The 19,197-nt window shown below is 41.4% G+C and overlaps 1 protein-coding gene across 5 annotated transcripts in view; it reads right to left on the bottom strand.

Annotated features, from left to right (window-relative positions):
- MAP3K9 (mitogen-activated protein kinase kinase kinase 9) overlaps positions 1 to 18,048 on the bottom strand; it is a 91,321-nt gene extending 73,273 nt beyond the window's left edge. For 3 of the 5 annotated variants that reach the window (XM_081889653.1, XM_081889655.1, XM_081889657.1), the window contains exons 1-4: positions 17,064 to 18,047; positions 12,446 to 12,859; positions 4,073 to 4,253; positions 2,151 to 2,299 (exon numbers count right to left, since the gene is read on the bottom strand). In XM_081889653.1, the coding sequence (XP_081745779.1) occupies positions 2,151 to 2,299; positions 4,073 to 4,253; positions 12,446 to 12,859; positions 17,064 to 17,490 (1,171 nt within the window). In that variant the 5' untranslated portion in view covers positions 17,491 to 18,047. Of the gene's footprint in view, positions 1 to 2,150; positions 2,300 to 4,072; positions 4,254 to 12,445; positions 12,860 to 17,063 lie in introns of all 5 variants that reach the window. The other 2 variants (XM_081889654.1, XM_081889656.1) reach the window with 1 other exon arrangement.
- Positions 18,049 to 19,197: the final 1,149 nt, after the last annotated feature.

The raw sequence follows: 19,197 nt of genomic DNA, 5'->3' as shown, positions 1-19,197 counted from the left end.
ATATTTATACAAACCTTTAATTAAGAAAAATAATGGTTAAAGAGGGATGTGGGTGGCGCTGTGGGTAAAACCTCAGCACCTAGGGCTTGCCGATCGCATGGTCGGCAGTTTGAATCCCTGCAGCGGGGTGAGCTCCCGTCGTTCGGTCCCAGCTCCTGCCCACCTAGCAGTTCGAAAGCACCCTTAAGTGCAAGTAGATAAATAGGTACCGCTTTATAGCAGGAAGGTAAACGGCGTTCCGTGTGCTGCGCTGGTGCTGGCTCGCCAGAGCAGCTTCATCACACTGGCCATGTGACCCGGAAGTGTCTCCGAACAGCGCTGGCCCCCGGCCTCTTAAGTGAGATGGGCGCACAACCCTAGAGTCGGACACGACTGGCCTGTACGGGCAGGGGTACCTTTACCTTTACCTAATGGTTAAAGATGCAATCATAACCCCACTTATCTATAGGAATAAGCCACATTGAATTCAATAGGACTTATTAACAGGAGTAGACATAGTTAGGATTGCACTATTAATTGGATCAAAAGTGCCACAGAAAAGGGGGGGTGCTACTTTTTTGCAAATTTTCCCTATTCTTTTCTCCCCTGTTATTAACCAGTTACTGGCAATCAGCAAAATAGACGTATCCTGAAGCAGCATTGTGCCTGCCTCTTTGCATCAGGATTATGACAAGAAAGGAAACATGGCATACTGTAAAACGAAGTGCTGCTGCCAACAAAATGCATGAGTGAGTAAGCAGGATAACTACAATGCAGGTGGCCTGTGCCTTTTCAGTTCCCCAGGCTTGAAACTGTCACAGTATTTGCACTAATGAGGACTGCAGTGATATCCAAAAACCTCTTTAGAGACAAGAAGGCAAGTTTTGTATTGTTAGCTTAGTGAAGCCCACCAGCGTAGTTAATGGAAGAACAAAATAAAAACTGAAGTTACACAGTGAGAGAATTAATGGGTTTGAGCGGCACTTTATAAAAGGACTGAAGTTATAAACAAGATCTTCATCTAGTTTTATTATTTAAAAATCTTGAAATAACTGCAATGCATTCCTCAGTTCTAGTAGAAACCACAAGAAGCCCTTTTGTTTTTAAAGAAATAATGTCATCTCTATTCTCAACTTATTTTGGTTTTAAAATAAGACTATTGGCCTATTGCTATAAACTTAAAATGTTCAGTATTTTCTTAGGTTCTCAAAAGTGAACACAATGCATTATATAAACTGTATAATAAAACAAAGAAGTGGGACCTGCAACAAAACATTACAGTGTGGAGTGCTTCTGTTCAGGGCTCCAGTCAGCCACTAACAACTTATTAAAGCACACTCCATACCACCTCCAATTTTCTATCTCTTGCTCTCATTAAATCAATGTTCTGTGCCCACTGAGTATGCTCAGCCTTTATTGAATGGTTTAGGGTGTTTCCCCCTCACCTTCATTTCCCCCCCCCAAACTTCTGGAAACCTTAGGTTCCTCAAGCCAGTCGACAAAAGTCTTACAGTGCAATGCTGTTTATGTTTAGTCAGAAGTAAGTTAAACTGTTCAGTGAGATTTACACCAACATTAAGTATACCAAAATACTTTTCTGGACACTGTTGGGGGAGAAATGTACTCATGTCAAAATTCAGAACAAAGATAGTAATTCAAAAGCTGTATAAATGTAATTGCTTTCATGACAGTATAACTTGCCAACTGAGAATTGTAGATTTATATATGCAGCCTTTAGGAGTCAATAATGGATTACATCAAGTGCAACTCAAATCCTGGCACAATCTTTACTAGGTGCTACCCTCTCACGTGCAAACGCTTCATCCATATAGCAATCTGCTATTGCAGCAGAATACATACAGTAGAAGAACAGCTTTCTTAAGAACATAACAGACTCCTGGATCAGGCCAATGGTCTATCTTTTCCAGCATCCTATTCTCACAGTGGCCAACCAAAGGCCTGTGGGAAGCCTGCAGACCAGAGCACAACAGCATTCTGCCCACCTGTCATTTCTGGAAACCGGTATTTTAGTAGACAAAGGAAACAACATACTACCTACTTTGTTGAAAAACTACAGAAGCCAAATTGTTTTGCATCTTCATAAAATCAGTACTGAACTATGTCCCAATAGTAGCATGTATCTTGTCAGGTCCAATGCAGTCAACACTTACCTTCCATCAGTTTGGCAAAAGGTTCCGGGCAGGTTGAAGGGATAGGAAGGGCAAGTTTATTCATGGCAACACCATATGCTACTGCTAGGCCATCAATTCCTCGAAATGGTACTTCCCCAGTTAGTAGTTCCCAAAGCAACACACCATAGCTATGAAAAGAAAAGTTTAATAATGTAATTCTCTCTTAAAACCAACCAATTCTCCTAGAAGTGACAGCAGCAATTAAGTACACATGGATGTAATGAATGAGTTCTGTGGAGATGTCACAGAGGGGATGGTCAGATCCTGAGGGGTTTGGGGAGATGGATGAACTGGTAAGGGTCCTAGGGGAATGGGGGAGGAGAAACCGGGACTCCAGGAAGTGTCTGAACCTAGGTAAAGGTAAAGGGACCTGTGACCGACTCTGGGGTTGCGGTGCTCATCTCGCTTTATTGGCCGAGGGAGCTGGCGTACAGCTTCCAGGTCATGTGGCCAGCATGACTAAGCCGCTTCTGGCGAACCAGAGCAGCGCACAGAAATGCCGTTTACCTTTCCGCCGGAGAGGTACCTATTTATCTACTTGCACTCTGATGTGCTTTTGAACTGCTAGGTGGGCAGGAGCAGGGACCAAGCAACGGGAGCTCACCCCATCGCGAGGATTCGAACTGCCGACCTTCAGATCGGCAAGTCCTAGGCTCTGTGGTTTAACCCACAGCGCCACCTGTGTCCCATCTGAACCTAGGTAGAGGGCCTGTATTCTGGAAGATAGACGGGTACATCCAAGCAAGTTGGTGAAGGAATGTGACATCAAACATCCCTGCCCAGACACCTCTGCCTCTTTCTGTCTAGGGAGGGAGGAGCCTCCCCTCCCTCTAGGGAAGCAACTGAGAGTAAATCAGATGCTGAGCTGGCACCAACACCATCTTCCTTGACAAAGACACCTCAGAGACCAAATCTGTTTACTTGCTCAGTGTCCAGAGTATGGCTACTGTGCCTGCCACGATATTCAAAAGGAAGATGCTAGGGGCATGCCACTGCTGGATCAACATCCTAGTTTGCTAATAGCCTTCTGTCTACACCTTATATGTATCTGCTTCACCTTATAACCTGTGCCATGACTGTGTACCAATCCTATTTATGCACTGAAGTCTTTGGCAGAAACAGAACTGGGATTTTTAGTTCTTTGCCCAGCAATGAGGGCCAAGATAACGGACAAAAGGTTAAGACTATAAATATAATACCTACACTATAAATATAAACACAATACTTGGAACAAAACTGGAACATCGGGTTTTTTAAAAAGGCCATTTTGGCATTTTACCGATTTGGTGATTCCAAGTTTTATCATCTTTGACAGAAAATTTATGAGTCAGGAAGTTTCATGCTGGAAAGAAGGGCATCTAGTTTAAGTAACTGACTTGAACCTGTACCTTGTTAAGTTGTGGGCGAACATATCAGACGACACAGCGATTCTTCCAAAGCAGCTCTTTATTTGTAAGCTGGAATAGAACTAAGCTGAGGAGCTCAGTCAGCCTGCTTATATAGAGCTCCAGAACAATGTAACTGTTGCCATTTTCTAAAACTATCCAATCACTGTTCGATCCTTCATTTGCATAACTATCTACAGTATCCCCCTGCTGGCCCAGGGTGAGAATTTTAGTACATAACATACCTGTTGGTAGTTTGTCTATTCTCAATACAGAAAACTAATGTATAAGCCAATGTACATCTAAATAAAAGTGTAAGAATTTAGAACAAAGTAATCAGAAGCACAGAAACAAAAACAGTATCAAAACAAGATGTGGGGGGAGCGATGCTTTGGTAAATCAAGTGTTTAGGAATTCTGTTCAACAAGTAAACATAATTTCAAGCACAGAAAGTTAAAATAGGTTTCCAGGAGCTGCAAGTTAACATTCCAATGTGTTTAGTGCCAATATACTTACCTCCACACATCACTGCCTTTAGAAAACATGGAGGAACGGATGACCTCAGGAGCCATCCAAGCATACGTCCCAGCAGCACTCATTTTGGTCGTCCTATGCCATTCTCTGGCTAAGCCAAAATCTGTGATCTTCAAGTTCTTGTTGTTTAGGTCTCCATTTTCCACTTTCTCAAGTATCAATACTGGCACACAGGGACGAAAAATGTTAATGTTTAGTGAACATACAATTTATACTTAATGCTTCCTCTAAAAAAAAAGTCATTTTTTTAGATCTTGTCCGTAGGTGCAGGGTTGGGTGGGGTGAAGAAGTGACAGAAGCTCTGCTACTGCACATGTCACACTGTATGTGTCTAAAGTGTAAGGGTAGCGGAGAATTTCATTTGCTCAGCATTTTTATTTAAGGTTATTTTTAAATTGCTTGAAATATAAAATCTCTAAGTAGTGTACATCAAATTATGAACACAAATATTACAAAAATATACTATAAAACAATCAATACAAGCTACTGATAAATATGCTATTATCTGTACCATTATTAAATCGTAATCAATACCATTCTTAAGCAAATCAACCTAATTCACATCTCCCCTAATGGGAATGTAATAGACAAGAAATGTACTGGTATTACAACTCTATGATTCTATGAGATAGCTATGAGTAATATATTTGGCCTCTCTACTAAAGAGGCTCTCTGGAACACAGACAAAGTGGGTAGAAAGTGTCATTCCTGGCAAGCAAAAAGCCAGGCTGAGAACTAAGACACCAGCAAAGCAGCAGGCTGTATTCCTATGAACTTCCCACTATACTACAAGAACAAATACCCAACATCAAGGCACTGTATGGTAAAACATTTGAATACTGCAAACTTACTGGGAATTTTTAATAACTTTGAAGATTAAGAATATTATTATTATTATTATTATTATTAAATCACCCTTTATCAAAAGATCACAGGGTGGTTCACAACATATACAAAATAAGAATACAAAATACACAATAAAACTAAAACAGCCCCAAACACATTTAAAATGCCAAAGACCTTTAATCAGTCAAACGTCTGGTTGAAGAGAGACATTTTTATGGTAGCTCCTGCAAATCGTTGGATATCTTATTTATAAAATCTGAAAAAATTCATACATGTTTTTAATTAGATTTGTCAAACAGTCATCTATTAAGTACACTTTTAAAATACCTTTCTACAGAGGTAAGATGGAGGGGATAGAAACAAAGTTTTCACTTTAAAATAGTTAATTTTAAAAATAAAATAAAAACTGATTTAAATTGGGGAGTGGGATTGAAAACATTATGCTTTGCTTTTAAGATACATAGCCTGAGATTGAGAGAGCCCTAAATCTATTTTCCTACAAATCTCATCCACCAACTCAAGGAGACATTCTCAGGCTGTCAGTCTTAGTAACAGCAACAGAACTTGAGGGAAAAGAAGCTCTTTGGGTATACAAGCCCCAAGTCATTTAGAGCTGCATAGATTTGAAGAGTGTGTCTTGAGTTGTACCCAGGAAAGCTACAGGAATTTGAAGCAGACACTGCAGCACTGATGCAATCTGCTCCTGACAAACCACTCTCTGGCAGGATGCCAAGCTATGTATACCTCGGCCCAGTGTACCTGAAGGAGTGTCTCCACCCCCATTGTTCAGTCCCGACACTGAGATCCAGTTCCGAGGGCCTTCTGGCAGTTCCCTCACTGCAAGAAGTGAATGAATGAATCTTTATTTGCGTCAGCCATCGGCCATAGCAGTAAAACAACAATACAATATACAAAGAATAGAAATAAAAAGTCAATTATATAAAATACATTTTTGGGTTTTGAAACTGCGAGAAGTGAGGTTACAGGGAACCAGGCCTTCTCGGCATTGGCACCCACCTTGTGGAATGCCCTCCCATCAGATGTCAAGGAAATAAACAACTATCTGACTTTTAGAAGGCATCTGAAGGCAGCCCTGTTTATGGAAGTTTTTAACATTTGATGTTTTATCGTGTTTTTATTATTCTGTTGGGAGCCACCCAGAGTGGCTGGGGAAACCCAGACAGATGGGCAGAGTTTATTTATTTGTTTATTTATTCATTCATTCAATGTACCAGTTGAAGCCAGTAAATGGCGCCTTAGGGACAACACTCTACAGCAGCCAAGCTGGAATTTTCCAAAGGCTCCAACTCCCATCAACCTGAGTGCCAGCATAGCCAGTGGTAAGGAATGATTGGAGGTGCAATCCAAAGCATCTGGAAGATGCTAGGTTGGGAAAAGTTATGCTACAGTAGTCGAAGAGGACTTCAAGGTTACGAAAGAAGCAAATGAAATCCCTACTAAATATTTCCCTGTGGTGCAGTTCTGTTATCCCCAACCCATGCTTTTAAGATTGCTCAGTCTCCAGAGTCCAATTATGGCCACTTTGGGTGCTTTCAGTTTCTGGCCCTTGGGCATTATTTTGGTTAAAGTACTGCACTTGAATTAGAGAATGCTGGGGATGCCATGCACAAAATGGCTCCCATGGAAGCATGGCATAACACGAATTAGAGAGACAACAACCCCAATAGCTGACTTCTCATGGAAAGCATAAGCTTACACGCTCTCTCACTTTCATATGCAAACATACATAAACACAAACAAACACACGCCACACAAAAAGAAAAGCTGAGAGACTGGAACACCTGCCCAGAGTGCCAACAGAAGCCTTCATGGGCACCATGGTGCCCACAGGCACTGGATTGGTGACCCTTGGTTTAGAACCTAAAATGGTTGAAGACAACTGATCTAGGCCACTAGGACCACACTTAGAATTGTAGAGTTGGAAGGGACGCCGAGAGTTATCTAGTCTAACCCCCTGCAATTCAGGAATCTCAACTAGATCATACATGGAAGATTATATCTCCATTATATCTCCTCTCAATCTCCTCTTTATCAGGCTAAACATACCCAATTCCCTCAACAGTTCCTCATAAGCCTTGGTTTCCACACCCTTATCATCTTGGTTACCTTCTGCACACATTCCAGCTTGTCATAGTCTTCTTAAATTGAGGAATGAGGGCATGATGGGACCTTATGGAATAATGAATACCCATTAATGAAAGTCCTTTCCATAAGATCCTGTTCAAAATTAACTTTAGTGAAAAGCTGAGATAAAGCGATATTCTGTTCTCTTTAACCTGAAATGCTTCCATTTACACCAACAAAATGCCAATGTAACTGCACGCTGAGACAGATATGTGACTGCAGATATTTTGGATAGATGCAGCTAAACAAAAGCACATTCAAAGCCAAAGCTCCATCTACAAACTTCCCATCTAAAAGGCATCTTACCCAAGAGGGATCACAGTGATCCTGCAAAAGAACGCCTTTGGCAACTTGCATTTCACTGCACTTTAGCTGCCTGTGCTGCTTGATAGTTATCCATTTTTCATCTGCCTCTCCTATTGCTGAAACACAACACCAAAATGAATTGCGATAGATAGTAAATTGCATGCGGTGATGTCAGCAGAATGCATGCAGTAAGACAGACAGAGGATACTGAGTAGCAGCAAGTTCAATGCAGTTTCAATGAAGCATATTTACTCCTGTAAAAATGGTATGAAGCTATTAGAAAAACTAGCAGAGCCAGTTAGAAAATATCATCATAAGAGGACCAACTAAAATATTATGGAGTAGAAAGCCACCTCTGTCTCAGTTTTGATGGATGAGGCACTTGGAGAAGGATGCCAGATTATTATTTCAGCAGAATGGCAATATATGGAAAGCAAGCATTTCTTTAGGTATGCTTGTAACCATGTAGGGCTTCAAGATAAGCATCAGGACTCTGGATAGCTTAATCCTTCCTCCTGGGTGGAAACAATAAAAAACACTTTCTTTAAATAGAAAAATATATATATTTTCAAAATGGCGAAATCACTACTGGTAGAAACAATGCTGGGACTAGGACAGGTAGGGGAAAGGATTCATTTCATTGTCTTATATCCCACCTTTCCTTCAAAGAGCTCAAGAAAGCATACATCCAACCTCACCCAAATTTCATCCTAAAACCCCGTGAAATCAGTCCATATCTCTCAGCCTAATTTACCATTCAGTAATCTCCTTGGCTGAGTAGAAAACTGAATCAGGATCTCCCTAGTCTACTATGACATTCTAATCACTACATCAAGCTGCCTCTACAATGATTAAGCTCTTACTCCCTACTTCTTGATGCTGCTTATGCTACCCACAAAGGCTATTATTTACATTTTTTATGCTGCATATGTTTAATGAATTCACACAATTAGCATCATATTAACTTGGGTAATTAGGCTCCAAATTCATTCAATATAATACAAGGTAGGGCTCCAGACACCTTCCTAAACTTTGCTACAGAGCTATCTGTCACCAAGTAGAAATGGATATGAGTAATTTTATCCTCAAAATCTTTAGCAAACATGTCACAGCATACCTCTGAGGGTTCTTTCACCTTGACAATCCATCTGTGAGACTGTTAAACCACAGAGAAAAGTTCCAATGGATAATGCTTTGAGAATACGCATGTAGTGGAGAAAAACTGTTTTTCAACTCTATCATTGCCACAAAGTAGGTTAAAAATGAAAACTCTGTTTGGTTGCATCCTTGCTGAGTTTTGGGCTGGTTCATAGCCCCCAATTCACTGGTAAAGCAGGGTGCCAAACAGACTTTGTACATGTCTGCATTATAAGCTGTGTTTTAAGCTGTATTTTAAGCAGTATTTTAATTAACTGTTTGTTTGTTGTTTTCTATTACGTTTTATTGTAATTCATGTTTGGTGTTAGCAGCTCTGAGCCAAACCTGGCCGGGGAGGGCGGGGTATAAATAAATTATTATTATTATTATTATTATTATTATTATTATTATTATTATTTCTTGAATAATATGAGGAACTAAAACAATAACAGGAACTGATAACTGTTATACTTAAGCTGTTTTAGGGCAGGTGCTACCAATTTGTCAAATTCTACCTGTGCTTATCAGGTATGCATTTCATTTTACAACTAAGGAAGTTCACAATTGTTCTATTGCAATACTTAAGTCTGTAGCCCTAACAATTTTACATCAACATTCTTACTCTACCAGCCTGCCAATATGCTACCATGAAACACAAAGTTGTCAACATATTAAAAGACATGCACTCTAATTATCATGTATAGAAGGTCTTCAACTATCCTATTTCAGAAATGGCAATTGAAACATTAAGATTTTGTGCAACGATATGAAAGCATTGGAGGTTGAGGAGTCTTCCCAAAGCAGTGTGCAAAGAAATTAGAGCTCCTATTCACCTGTTCTTAAACAGATGGAATTACTTTGGTAGAACAATTTCTGATTACTCCTATGCAGATTAATCAGACACTTCAAAGAGGAAAATAATGCTTAATATATAGGTTAAATTCCAGTTTGGCAGCCACTTTACACAGTAGACCTACAACTTACACTCTTTTAACCTGTGTGCATTCAGCTTTACACGCCTAGCAATTTTATTTTATTTTTAAGGGATGGATGTCCAGGAAAAAAAGACTTTGGCAATCCCACCCACCACTGCACCCAATGTGTTTGACTATATGCAATTTTAACTTTATGTGCTAGCCCCAGAACGTAACCCCTGCATAAGTTGTGGGTCTACTGTACAGTACTGGAGACATACTTGTTCTAAATTAGTAAAGCCCACATTTAACCAATTATGAACCAAGAACAGGAATATACCAGTTTTGCAAGTGAGTTCACAGAAGTAACTCTTGCTCACTTACCTACATAGTGTAACCCCATTGTAACTTAATGACAATCCTTACCTACTGCAGGTGACCACACAAGTGGCTGTTTAAGAGCCTGAACCCCATCTTCAGAAAAAAAATTGGGATGAAAATCCCAGCAGCTAATTTGTTATTGCAAAGCAAAACAGAGTTATTTGCAGGTGAGAAGTAGCAAACAAGTGCCTAAACTGTTTCCTGTACACTTCTTCCCAACCAGACTACCTGGTACTCCAAGATTCACATCAGTTGCCAGAAAAAGCTAATGATATTATTTTTCCTAAAGTGTTGCCCTTAAGATACTTTTACTCCTATATCCAGATTCATGTACTGTGGAAAAATAAAACGAAGACAGAGAACTTTGAAAAAATGTATGTCTGCTTTGCAACTATGAGGGACAGAAACTGGATTTAAACAAAAAATTGTGGCCACTTTGTTACACACTATGGATAAGGACATGTCACAGCTTCTTGCTTGTAGTGGAATTTGTCACATTCAGTTCATGTAATATGGCAAAAATAATGCTACCGAGCACAACTGTTGTAGCCCTACTATACTTTGCTAGAAAACCTATTTGGTCATGTTTTGTAGTTTGATATTGAATTTCACAGATATTTAACTAACTAGTTTTACAAAAAAAAGGTTATTCAGTCACATCTCTTATCCAAAGTTGTGAAAATGTGAACACATCTTATAAAGCACTTATCTGAGCACTGAACTAACTAGTTCATGTAGATATCTCCTTAATACAAGGAACAACAAATACCTAAATGGTTCTAAGACAAAATTATTTCCAAGGTCAAAGAGATTTAACACACATTGACAGCTAGATCCTGCTAATTGTATTGGAAACTGACAGAGAGGAGCTTTGCTAAGAGGTTTATTTTTAATTAGTTACACATCGGCTGCCAACAGTGTCTATTTTCTCCACAGTTAACAAACTTCACTTCTAACCAGTTTAATAGAACTCCTCACAAATTTAAGTGAGAAGCTGGTGTTGCACACACAAATGACAGGAGGGTTCTAACAAAATCAATTTTATCATCCTAGATATACTATACCAAAGAGGAGGAAAAAAGGAATCAAAATTAAGTTTGTTTGCTTTCTCCTCCACATCTAGGATACCTGCTCACCAAGAGTCTCACAAGGCTATCCCAATTTGTGTCATACTCTCAATGCTACACATTCCCTCTCATCCACATGCTTGATTCCATCTTTCTAATGTGGAAGGAACATGCTGCTATACTGACCCATATTGAAAATTATCCAGATAGAGTATGCATGAAGTTCTAAGATAGAGAATTTAATCAGAGTAACTCTCCTGTGAAACCGTTACTTAACAAAACATGTGGAACTGCTTCAAATGTTATACTTTTAGTCTATACATAATTCAGGACCATAAGATAGATAACATTAATCTCCTTTCTACATCATTTATTTTAAGAGTAATTTGCTAAGATGCTTTTTACAAATCAGATTTATTCAGATATGAGAGAAAAGGCTTAAGTAACTACCCAGAGTTGCTGCCCAACCATTCTACTGTTGCCAGTCTCACTCCACCTTCTGGAAATATCCTATGGGCTAGACTGGCAGCAGGAGTAGACCAGTATAGTGGTACCTCTGGTTAATAACTTAATTTGTTCCGGAGGTCCATTCTTAACCTGAAACTGTTCTTAACGTGAAGTACCACTTAAGCTAATGGGGCCTCCCACTGCTGCCACTGCACGATTTGTCATCCTGAAGCAAAGTTCTTAACCCGAGGTACTATTTCTGGGTTAGCGGAGTCTGTAACCTGAAGCATCTGTAACTCGAGGTACCACTGTACTTGCAGCTTTCATACGGCAGCCCAGTGTTATAGAAAACTGCATATATGACTGTGTTGTCAAAGTAAGGGAAGTCATTCTTTCTTGATCCAAGTGACGAGAAAAGTGGTAAATTACAGAACTGTCTTCAAGGTTCAAAGACTTCATAGGTAATAGAAGTCTTGAAGTCTGGACTCCCAGACTGCTGATATGCTTCATGCTCATAGAAACGGGGCAGAAGGAGAAAAGACAGAAGAGGGGGAAATCGATCTACATCACAATGTTCTTGCCACTACCATTTTTGACATCCAAACAAGCAAGGGCAATTAACCTTCCATCACCTTCACAACTCTGTTATAAGTGTCACAAGTTTCTCTTAACATACCAGAGATGACAACTGGCAACAGTGCCTTAAAAGAAAGAGCGAGAAAGGACTTCACAATTGTGTTGGTAAAATCTTCAATACAAAAAATAAACTTCTAGCAGAAGGCTGTTCTCTAAACCAGGGGAAAGGAACCATTAGGCCAGAAGTGTCATAGAATCATAGAACTGTAGAGTTGGACGGGACCCTGCAGAACATCTAGACAGACCCTCTGCAATGTAGAAATATGCAGGTGTCCCATATGGGAATCGTACCCGCAACCTTGGTAAGAGTAAGTCTCATGGGAAACTTTCATGCCCCTGCCTTTCATTCTAGCCTACTCATCAATTTTGTCCTCAAGCTTATGTGGCTGGAATATATTTCAAGTTGCTAACATTTTATCTATGCTGTCCACTTCTCTGTAAGTCCCAACATCACACCCACTATACTCCCCACTTACTGTTGCTGGACTTCAGATCCCGGTGTATAATAGGAACAATTGCTTCATCATGCAGATAGTTCATTCCTCCAGCAATCTGGACAGCCCAATTCACTAGTACGTCTGGTGGGATTCTTTTACCAGACAGCACCCTATTCAGTGACCCTCCACGGGCAAACTCCATGATTAAGCAAAGGTTAGGTTCCTTTAGACATACGCCTTTAAGTGCAATTATGTTGGGGTGTTTTAGCATGGCAAAGAGCTTGGCTTCTTGATGCACATTCTCAATAGCCTCACTGATGTCTTCATCTGGATCATACCGAGCTGCCTTGACAGCAACTTCTTCTCCAAGCCAAATTGCACGATAGACCTTCCCAAAGCCTCCAATTCCAATGATTTCCTCCAGAACCAGCTCAGAGAAGTCAATCTCCCGTACTATAAATGGAGAAACAAAGAAATATGAGTTATTTTACAAGATTAAATATTGTCAGTAGATAGCTTCAGCATTATTCCTTGCCTTAAATAATATTATTCTGCCATTTAAATGTAACAGTTTAGGCGTGTGTCAACAAATTCTTAAGCTCTTATGGCTATCAGAACTTGTCTGGAAAAATTGTACCAAGGTAGTATCATCAAAATGCCCTACGCAATTTTGTTGTAATCAACAATTCTATATACCTATTTTAGGTCATTTTATAATAAAGTTTTATTGGTGGCTTGAATTATAAAGTTGGATATATTCAGCAAAAATACAATGTTTCATTGCTAAAAAGATATACACGTTACACAGGTAGCTACAAATATATAAAAGAAAACAAAATGTATTTCAACTTTTCTTTGCTTGTGCTTAACATGTAGTTATTTCCATCAATATAAACAATTGTTATAACAATGAAGTTTTTTGTAAAGGCAGACATCTCCCTTTACTATTCTTTACTACTTTAGTTTACCTTGTACTACTCTTTTCATATGAGAAGCATCAGCTATAAAAATGTATAGCTGCCAGCAGCCTAATTCAAGTGTGCCAAATAAACAGAACATTTTACATTTTCGTTAACTGGGCAAGTGCCACACGTAACCTATTGGAATCAGTACTCATATTTAATGGCACTTTAAGGTTGCAACATGATATAGTACATATACTGCAATAAAACTATGACCAGTATGGTAAGACCTCCCCAGAAAAGGCAGCAGTATTATGAACAATTTGTTTATATTTTAACTCGCCTCCCACCTGAGTTTCAAGGCTGGTTATTTTCAGGTTAGACTACTGCAATGAATTTTATGAAGTGCTGCCCTTGGAGCCTGGTACTATTACACCAGTGTTGTATCAACTGCATTAATTCCCAATTTGTTTCTGGCCACAATTCTGACTACCTCTAATGTTTTAATAGTTTGGGGCCTTTATGCTTGAAGGATCAACTCCCCTTGCATGAATCTATCCACATGCTGAAGTCTACATCTACCTCCACCCTGTAAGATGTGGAGGACAGAACACAGGCCTTAAGGCTATAGCACTCAGACTACACAGGACTAGCACGCATCTCTTTTGATGGTTTGTCAATTACATGAAACCTATTGTAGCCCATCTGACTAGGAGTCATCACTACTAAAGACTCACTAAAAGAGTTCTGAAACTTAAAATACAAAGCCACTCAGGAAATTTATGTTGAGAGAAAAACAGGAAATCTGCATGCCAGTACCAGGAAACATTATTGCCAACTCACATACTTTCTTCACTTAGGGAAAAGGAAGTCGAAGTGTGTCATAATGCCTGACAGACAGCAGGAAATACAGTTTCTGAATTCCCTACTTAAAAGTGCTTGAAATTACATTAAGTCCTTTGGTGAGCTATTTCAGGAGTAGTGAGAAGCTCTATTACATTGAGTAATACTTTGATGTGACATACCATGGGAGAATTTCTCAAACTGTAGGCCAAGGACCACTACTGGCCCTCAGCAGTACGACCTACCCCCATCATGCAGTAGTCTTTTCTACTGTCTTGGGAGTTTGAGCCATTTGGCCGTGCAGATGCTAGCAGCATCAGCTATAAAAGTAGTAGTGTAGTAATCTGGGAAATAGAGAGGAAGGGAATGAGAGGAAAGATGTCATAGGAGAAAGTATTGAAAAGAGGAGGAAGGATGAAAGAAATTGGCAATTTGGAAGTGGGTACAGGATACAAGTTTGAAAGGAAAATATGGAAGAAATAAAATGTTTTTAGAGATATACAGAGGGTGGGGAAATAGATGAATTATTCACTACTTGAAACTTCTGGATCAGCAACTTCTGGCTAAAAGGGGAAGAGTGAGTCATGATACCTCCAGAGCCAAAGCCTGTGCTTAGCTTGAGGAGGAAAGCTGAACTATGGAACTCCCTATAGCAAGGAAACTGCTGTAGTAAAGAATTTAGCAATTTCCAAAGATAAATGAGGCATTAATAGAAAATGGTATCAGTGATTGACATCTCCACCTCCACTTTCTTATTGGCTCTGCCCCTGTACCCCTATTTTGGGACTGGTGGGCCTCCATAATTTGGGCCCTGGGAGTGGAATGTCTGCTGTAAGATGCACACTAAACATCTCTTGAGCATTCTTAGAGGGAAACTGAGGATCTAAACCAAAAAGTGCTGAAGGGACAGCTCCTTTAATGCTACAAATGGTTGTTAACACAGCAGCCGGTATTCTTAACGTTCTAATGTAACCTTGCTGTTTTTGTGTTCTGAAGTGCCCTCTAACTACTAATGCATGATTTACCCTGCCTCAAATGCAAATAAAGTCTGAAAATAAAACATGCTGCTTTTTTGTGGGGGGGGGGGGAATGTAGGTACAAAAAGCCTAGCACACACCATCTCAGTTACTTTGCAAAATAGTATGTATAAAAAAATAGTTTAAATACATATTAAGTCAGTAAGAATGTAATGTTTAAGAGACACTATGCCCTCATAACTTGCCTTTCACAGTTACTTGCAAACAAGTACTCAAATGACAAACCAATTCATGCCCTTGTCTCTAAAGTAAAGACCAAGGTATATAACCAGGTCAACTTTTAACAGGTGAGCACTGAGCAGATTGCATATACAAGTGAAGAGAGATGGGCCTCTGAACCATTAGGTAAGGCTGTGTTATATGTTTTCCCTCTCTAACATCTACTGGACAGAAAAAGTCTCATATGCAGTTTGTGATAGCAGTTACAGGAACTATACTGCTGCTAATTGCCTGGTTTCCTGATCCTAATACATCAGTGATAATTTGTCCTATTCCTTTCCTACCTCCTAGAAAGAAACACCAATCCCTGGCCATGAATAATTTATAGATTAAACCCCAAAAGGAAGATACAAAGTTTTACAATCCCTTGCTCACAATATATTTATAATGAAATACTAATATTTCAAATATAATTTCATACAATAGAATAAAAGTCACAATCCTGCATAGGTTTGTGCTTCAGTTCCTTTGCATCTGCTTGCATTCAAGGAGAGCAGAGCAACATCAACATTGACAGAAGGAAGACATCCTCAAAACAAGCCCACTCGAAGGCAGCTGATGCAGAAGAACTGTGAGAAATGGGTTAAATTTGGAAGTATATCCATGTGTAGGGGTGAGAAAAAAGGAAGGCCTACAAGACAGGACATACCCAAAGATACAGGAAGTTACAGTCTCTTTGCAGCTTTATTGTAAGAAGTAATGTATCTTCCTCATAAACTCCCAGAATGTGTTTTCTCTGCCTTCACCTAGCACTGAACTTTAGGCTATGCATTTCTTAACTCCTTCAGAACAAGTTACTTTAAAAATATGTAGTCAGCAAAAGTAAGAGTAGAATGTGGAGAATGAATCACACTGTGATGGGTTTGAAAATGGAGAAACACACCCTGGACATAACAAGATGTCTGACAATGAAGAAGAATAGTCAGCTGGACAGATGGAAAATGCAGCTATATTCTATAGTTTTCATCTCTACTGAGAGGAAGGACAACTTTTGTTTTCATGAACTATAAGGTAAGCACACATATACACTCATTCAGTAACAGATGACAGTACTGAAAGCTGTCCTGGGTCTATCACCAGGTAGTTACAGTGAAAATACCATCAGACTGAATAACATTCATCTGACCTGAAGCAGCCTGGCATTTAATTAGCTTATTAAGAAACCCAGATGAGAAGGGGTGGAACAGAAGAGCTCTTCACTGGTGTTGAGAGCAAAGCTGAGACAGAAAAAGCAGTGGCAGGATAAATATAACCCAGCGCCCAGTGCCACGCCCCTTCCTTCCCTACCTCTCGAAGCAGCAAGGTATATGGGCAAGTTCGCATCCTTGCAGTTTCGTTAAACAGGGAGAGGTAAAAAAGTAGGTACAGGGAAAGCAACCACCTCTAGGTAAAGACCCCACAATCGATCAAAATGAGCTAAAAATCACATTTGATTAACCAATATGCAGCTTATACAGATGGCACAGGTCGAAAACTCAAGCCACCTCGTCCTCTAACGCTGAAGGGTCGTCTGCAGCAGGGAGCCCCTGGAGCTGGGAGTCCAGCCTCTCCCAGGAAACAGGGGCCTAAAGGAATTAAGGGATAAGCACTGTTGGCTTCTCCCCCTCCCCCCCCCCGCCATGCCCTCCTCTTCTCCTCCCGCCTTCCCTCTCCTACACTGTATGGCGGGCGTCTGCGAGTAGCGGGCCTGGAGCTCGGCGGCGCCCCCCTGGCGGAGGCAGAGGCGGCTGCTGCTGCTGCAGCTGCTGGTCACGTAGTTGCTGGGGAAGATGCCGACGCGCTGGTCGAGCTGGCCGGTCCACCAGCCTTCGTCTCCGGACACCTGCGAGTCCTGCGAGAGCACCTGCACCACGTCGCCCGGGCGGAGGCTCAGCTCGTCCTCGCCGCACGCCTCGTACTCGAACACGGCCGTCCACAGCAGGCCGCCGCCGCCATCGCACGAGGCCGCTCCCGACGCCGCCGTCCTCCAGCTGGCCGTGGCCGACGCCGACGCCGCGCCCTCATCCTCTTCGCCGTCCGCGCCGTCCGCCGGCAGCGGCGGGTGAGCGGGGCGGCGCGGGCTGCGGGCTGCGAAAGGCTCCATGCGGGGAGAGGAGGAGGAGGAGGGCGACGAGGGAGCGGCTCCTCCATAAGGGGGGAGGCGCTGCCCGCGGGAGGAGCCGCCGAGAGCTCATGCGGCTGCCGGCGGCAGGTACGACCCTGAGGGGGCGCCTGGGCCCGGAGCCGAGATGAAGCGCCTCCTCAGCCCGCGGTGACGAGGCGGCGGCGGCGACACCCGGCCTCCCCGCCAGAGCCGCGTCTCTCTCAGCCGTCGTCGGCTCCACCACAGGCTGAAGCACCAACCGCGCATCCTGAGGCACCTGACTGACCGGCAACCCGGGGGAGGAGGGGGAGGGGCGGCCTGTAAGGCCCGCCTACTCGTCGTTCAGATCTCCATCCCCGTTCGCGGTTGCAGCAGTCCTTCAAGCTCCTCCCTTTACCTGATTGAAGACCGGCTGCCCAGCCCCCGCCCCCTGCTTAGCCGCAGCCCACTCAGCCGCGTACAATCCCCGCCCCATAGACTCTTACTCGCACTCCCCCCACTCGCACGCGCTCGAAAGTTGCCCTTCCCATTGGTCCGTTCCGCGCCGACGGTAGCTTCCCCTATTGGCTGGGATCTCTCCTGCTCCGTGCAAGAAACTAAGATTGCATCTTGGCTAAATTGTCCTTTCCTTCAGCACTTCTCAGATATAGTACTGTACGTACTGGAGTTTTCATTGGGCTGTGAATGAAAGCGGGTGGCTCAGAGAACGAAATAGAGGGAGGGAGACAGGGTGGGGAGGGGAGACGCGTTCTATTTGAACTGCCTACAGGAACAACGCTTCTTTGTTTGCCATTGGCTCATTACGGGAAAGTATGTCCAATGGTTGGTCTATAATTCTATATTTCATCCGGTAAGGCAGCGTGGCACCTGCTAGGAAAGCTGAAAGAACTGCAGCTCTCTTACCTCTCTTGGCAGCAGACGAGAGAGAGAAAGACTGCCACGAGAATAATTGTGATAATGATTTTTATTAGTTTTCAATTACAATAACCCAATAATAGCCTCATTATATCAATGCCAAATGACAATACAATTCCCAATGTCAATCATTCAGATACCAAATTACATAATTTAGGTGGCACCCCACGTGCTAGAATTGATGGTTTGATGATTTACTTTATTTCTGCAATCCAAAATCTTATTTCAACTACATTCCAGTCACAATAGTAATCCCTTGTACAATAGCTGCAATATTTATAACTTTTACTTGTATTGACGCATTTAATGATTTATAAGTCTACAAGAGAAGATCTCATACTGTATCCTTGTTCTTCCTGTGTATGACATTTATTCTGTCCATGTCGTTTCTTCCTGTCCTTGTGAAATATTATGTCAGTCTTGGTTGTTGCTTCTATCCGTCATGCCTTGTGCGGAGCTGGTGTTCCGATGTTATTCCAAAAGTTTCTCCCTCAACTAATTGGTGCCTTAGTTCCTTGTTTTCAGGCAGCATGTGATACATGTTGGAATACAATTTAAATCCCTATGCACAAGGGTTATCTTTACTAGAACATGTATCTTAAATGCATGGAATCTTCAGGCTGATTCATGGGAAACAAAATATATGTGCTGGGTTTTTTAAAGAGATGTATACAAATAAAGAGGAACGCCATCAATCTCTTGCTCATGTATGCTGTTGAATCGATCTTTCAAAATATGTGATTTCCTCCTTTATGGGTTATTTTATTATGCAAAATACATGTACATCAAAAA

This window comes from Podarcis melisellensis (genome assembly GCF_964234715.1).
Source record: "Podarcis melisellensis genome assembly, chromosome: 1".
Lineage (NCBI taxonomy): Eukaryota > Metazoa > Chordata > Lepidosauria > Squamata > Lacertidae > Podarcis > Podarcis melisellensis.
This window is presented reverse-complemented; position numbering and strand designations above follow the sequence as displayed.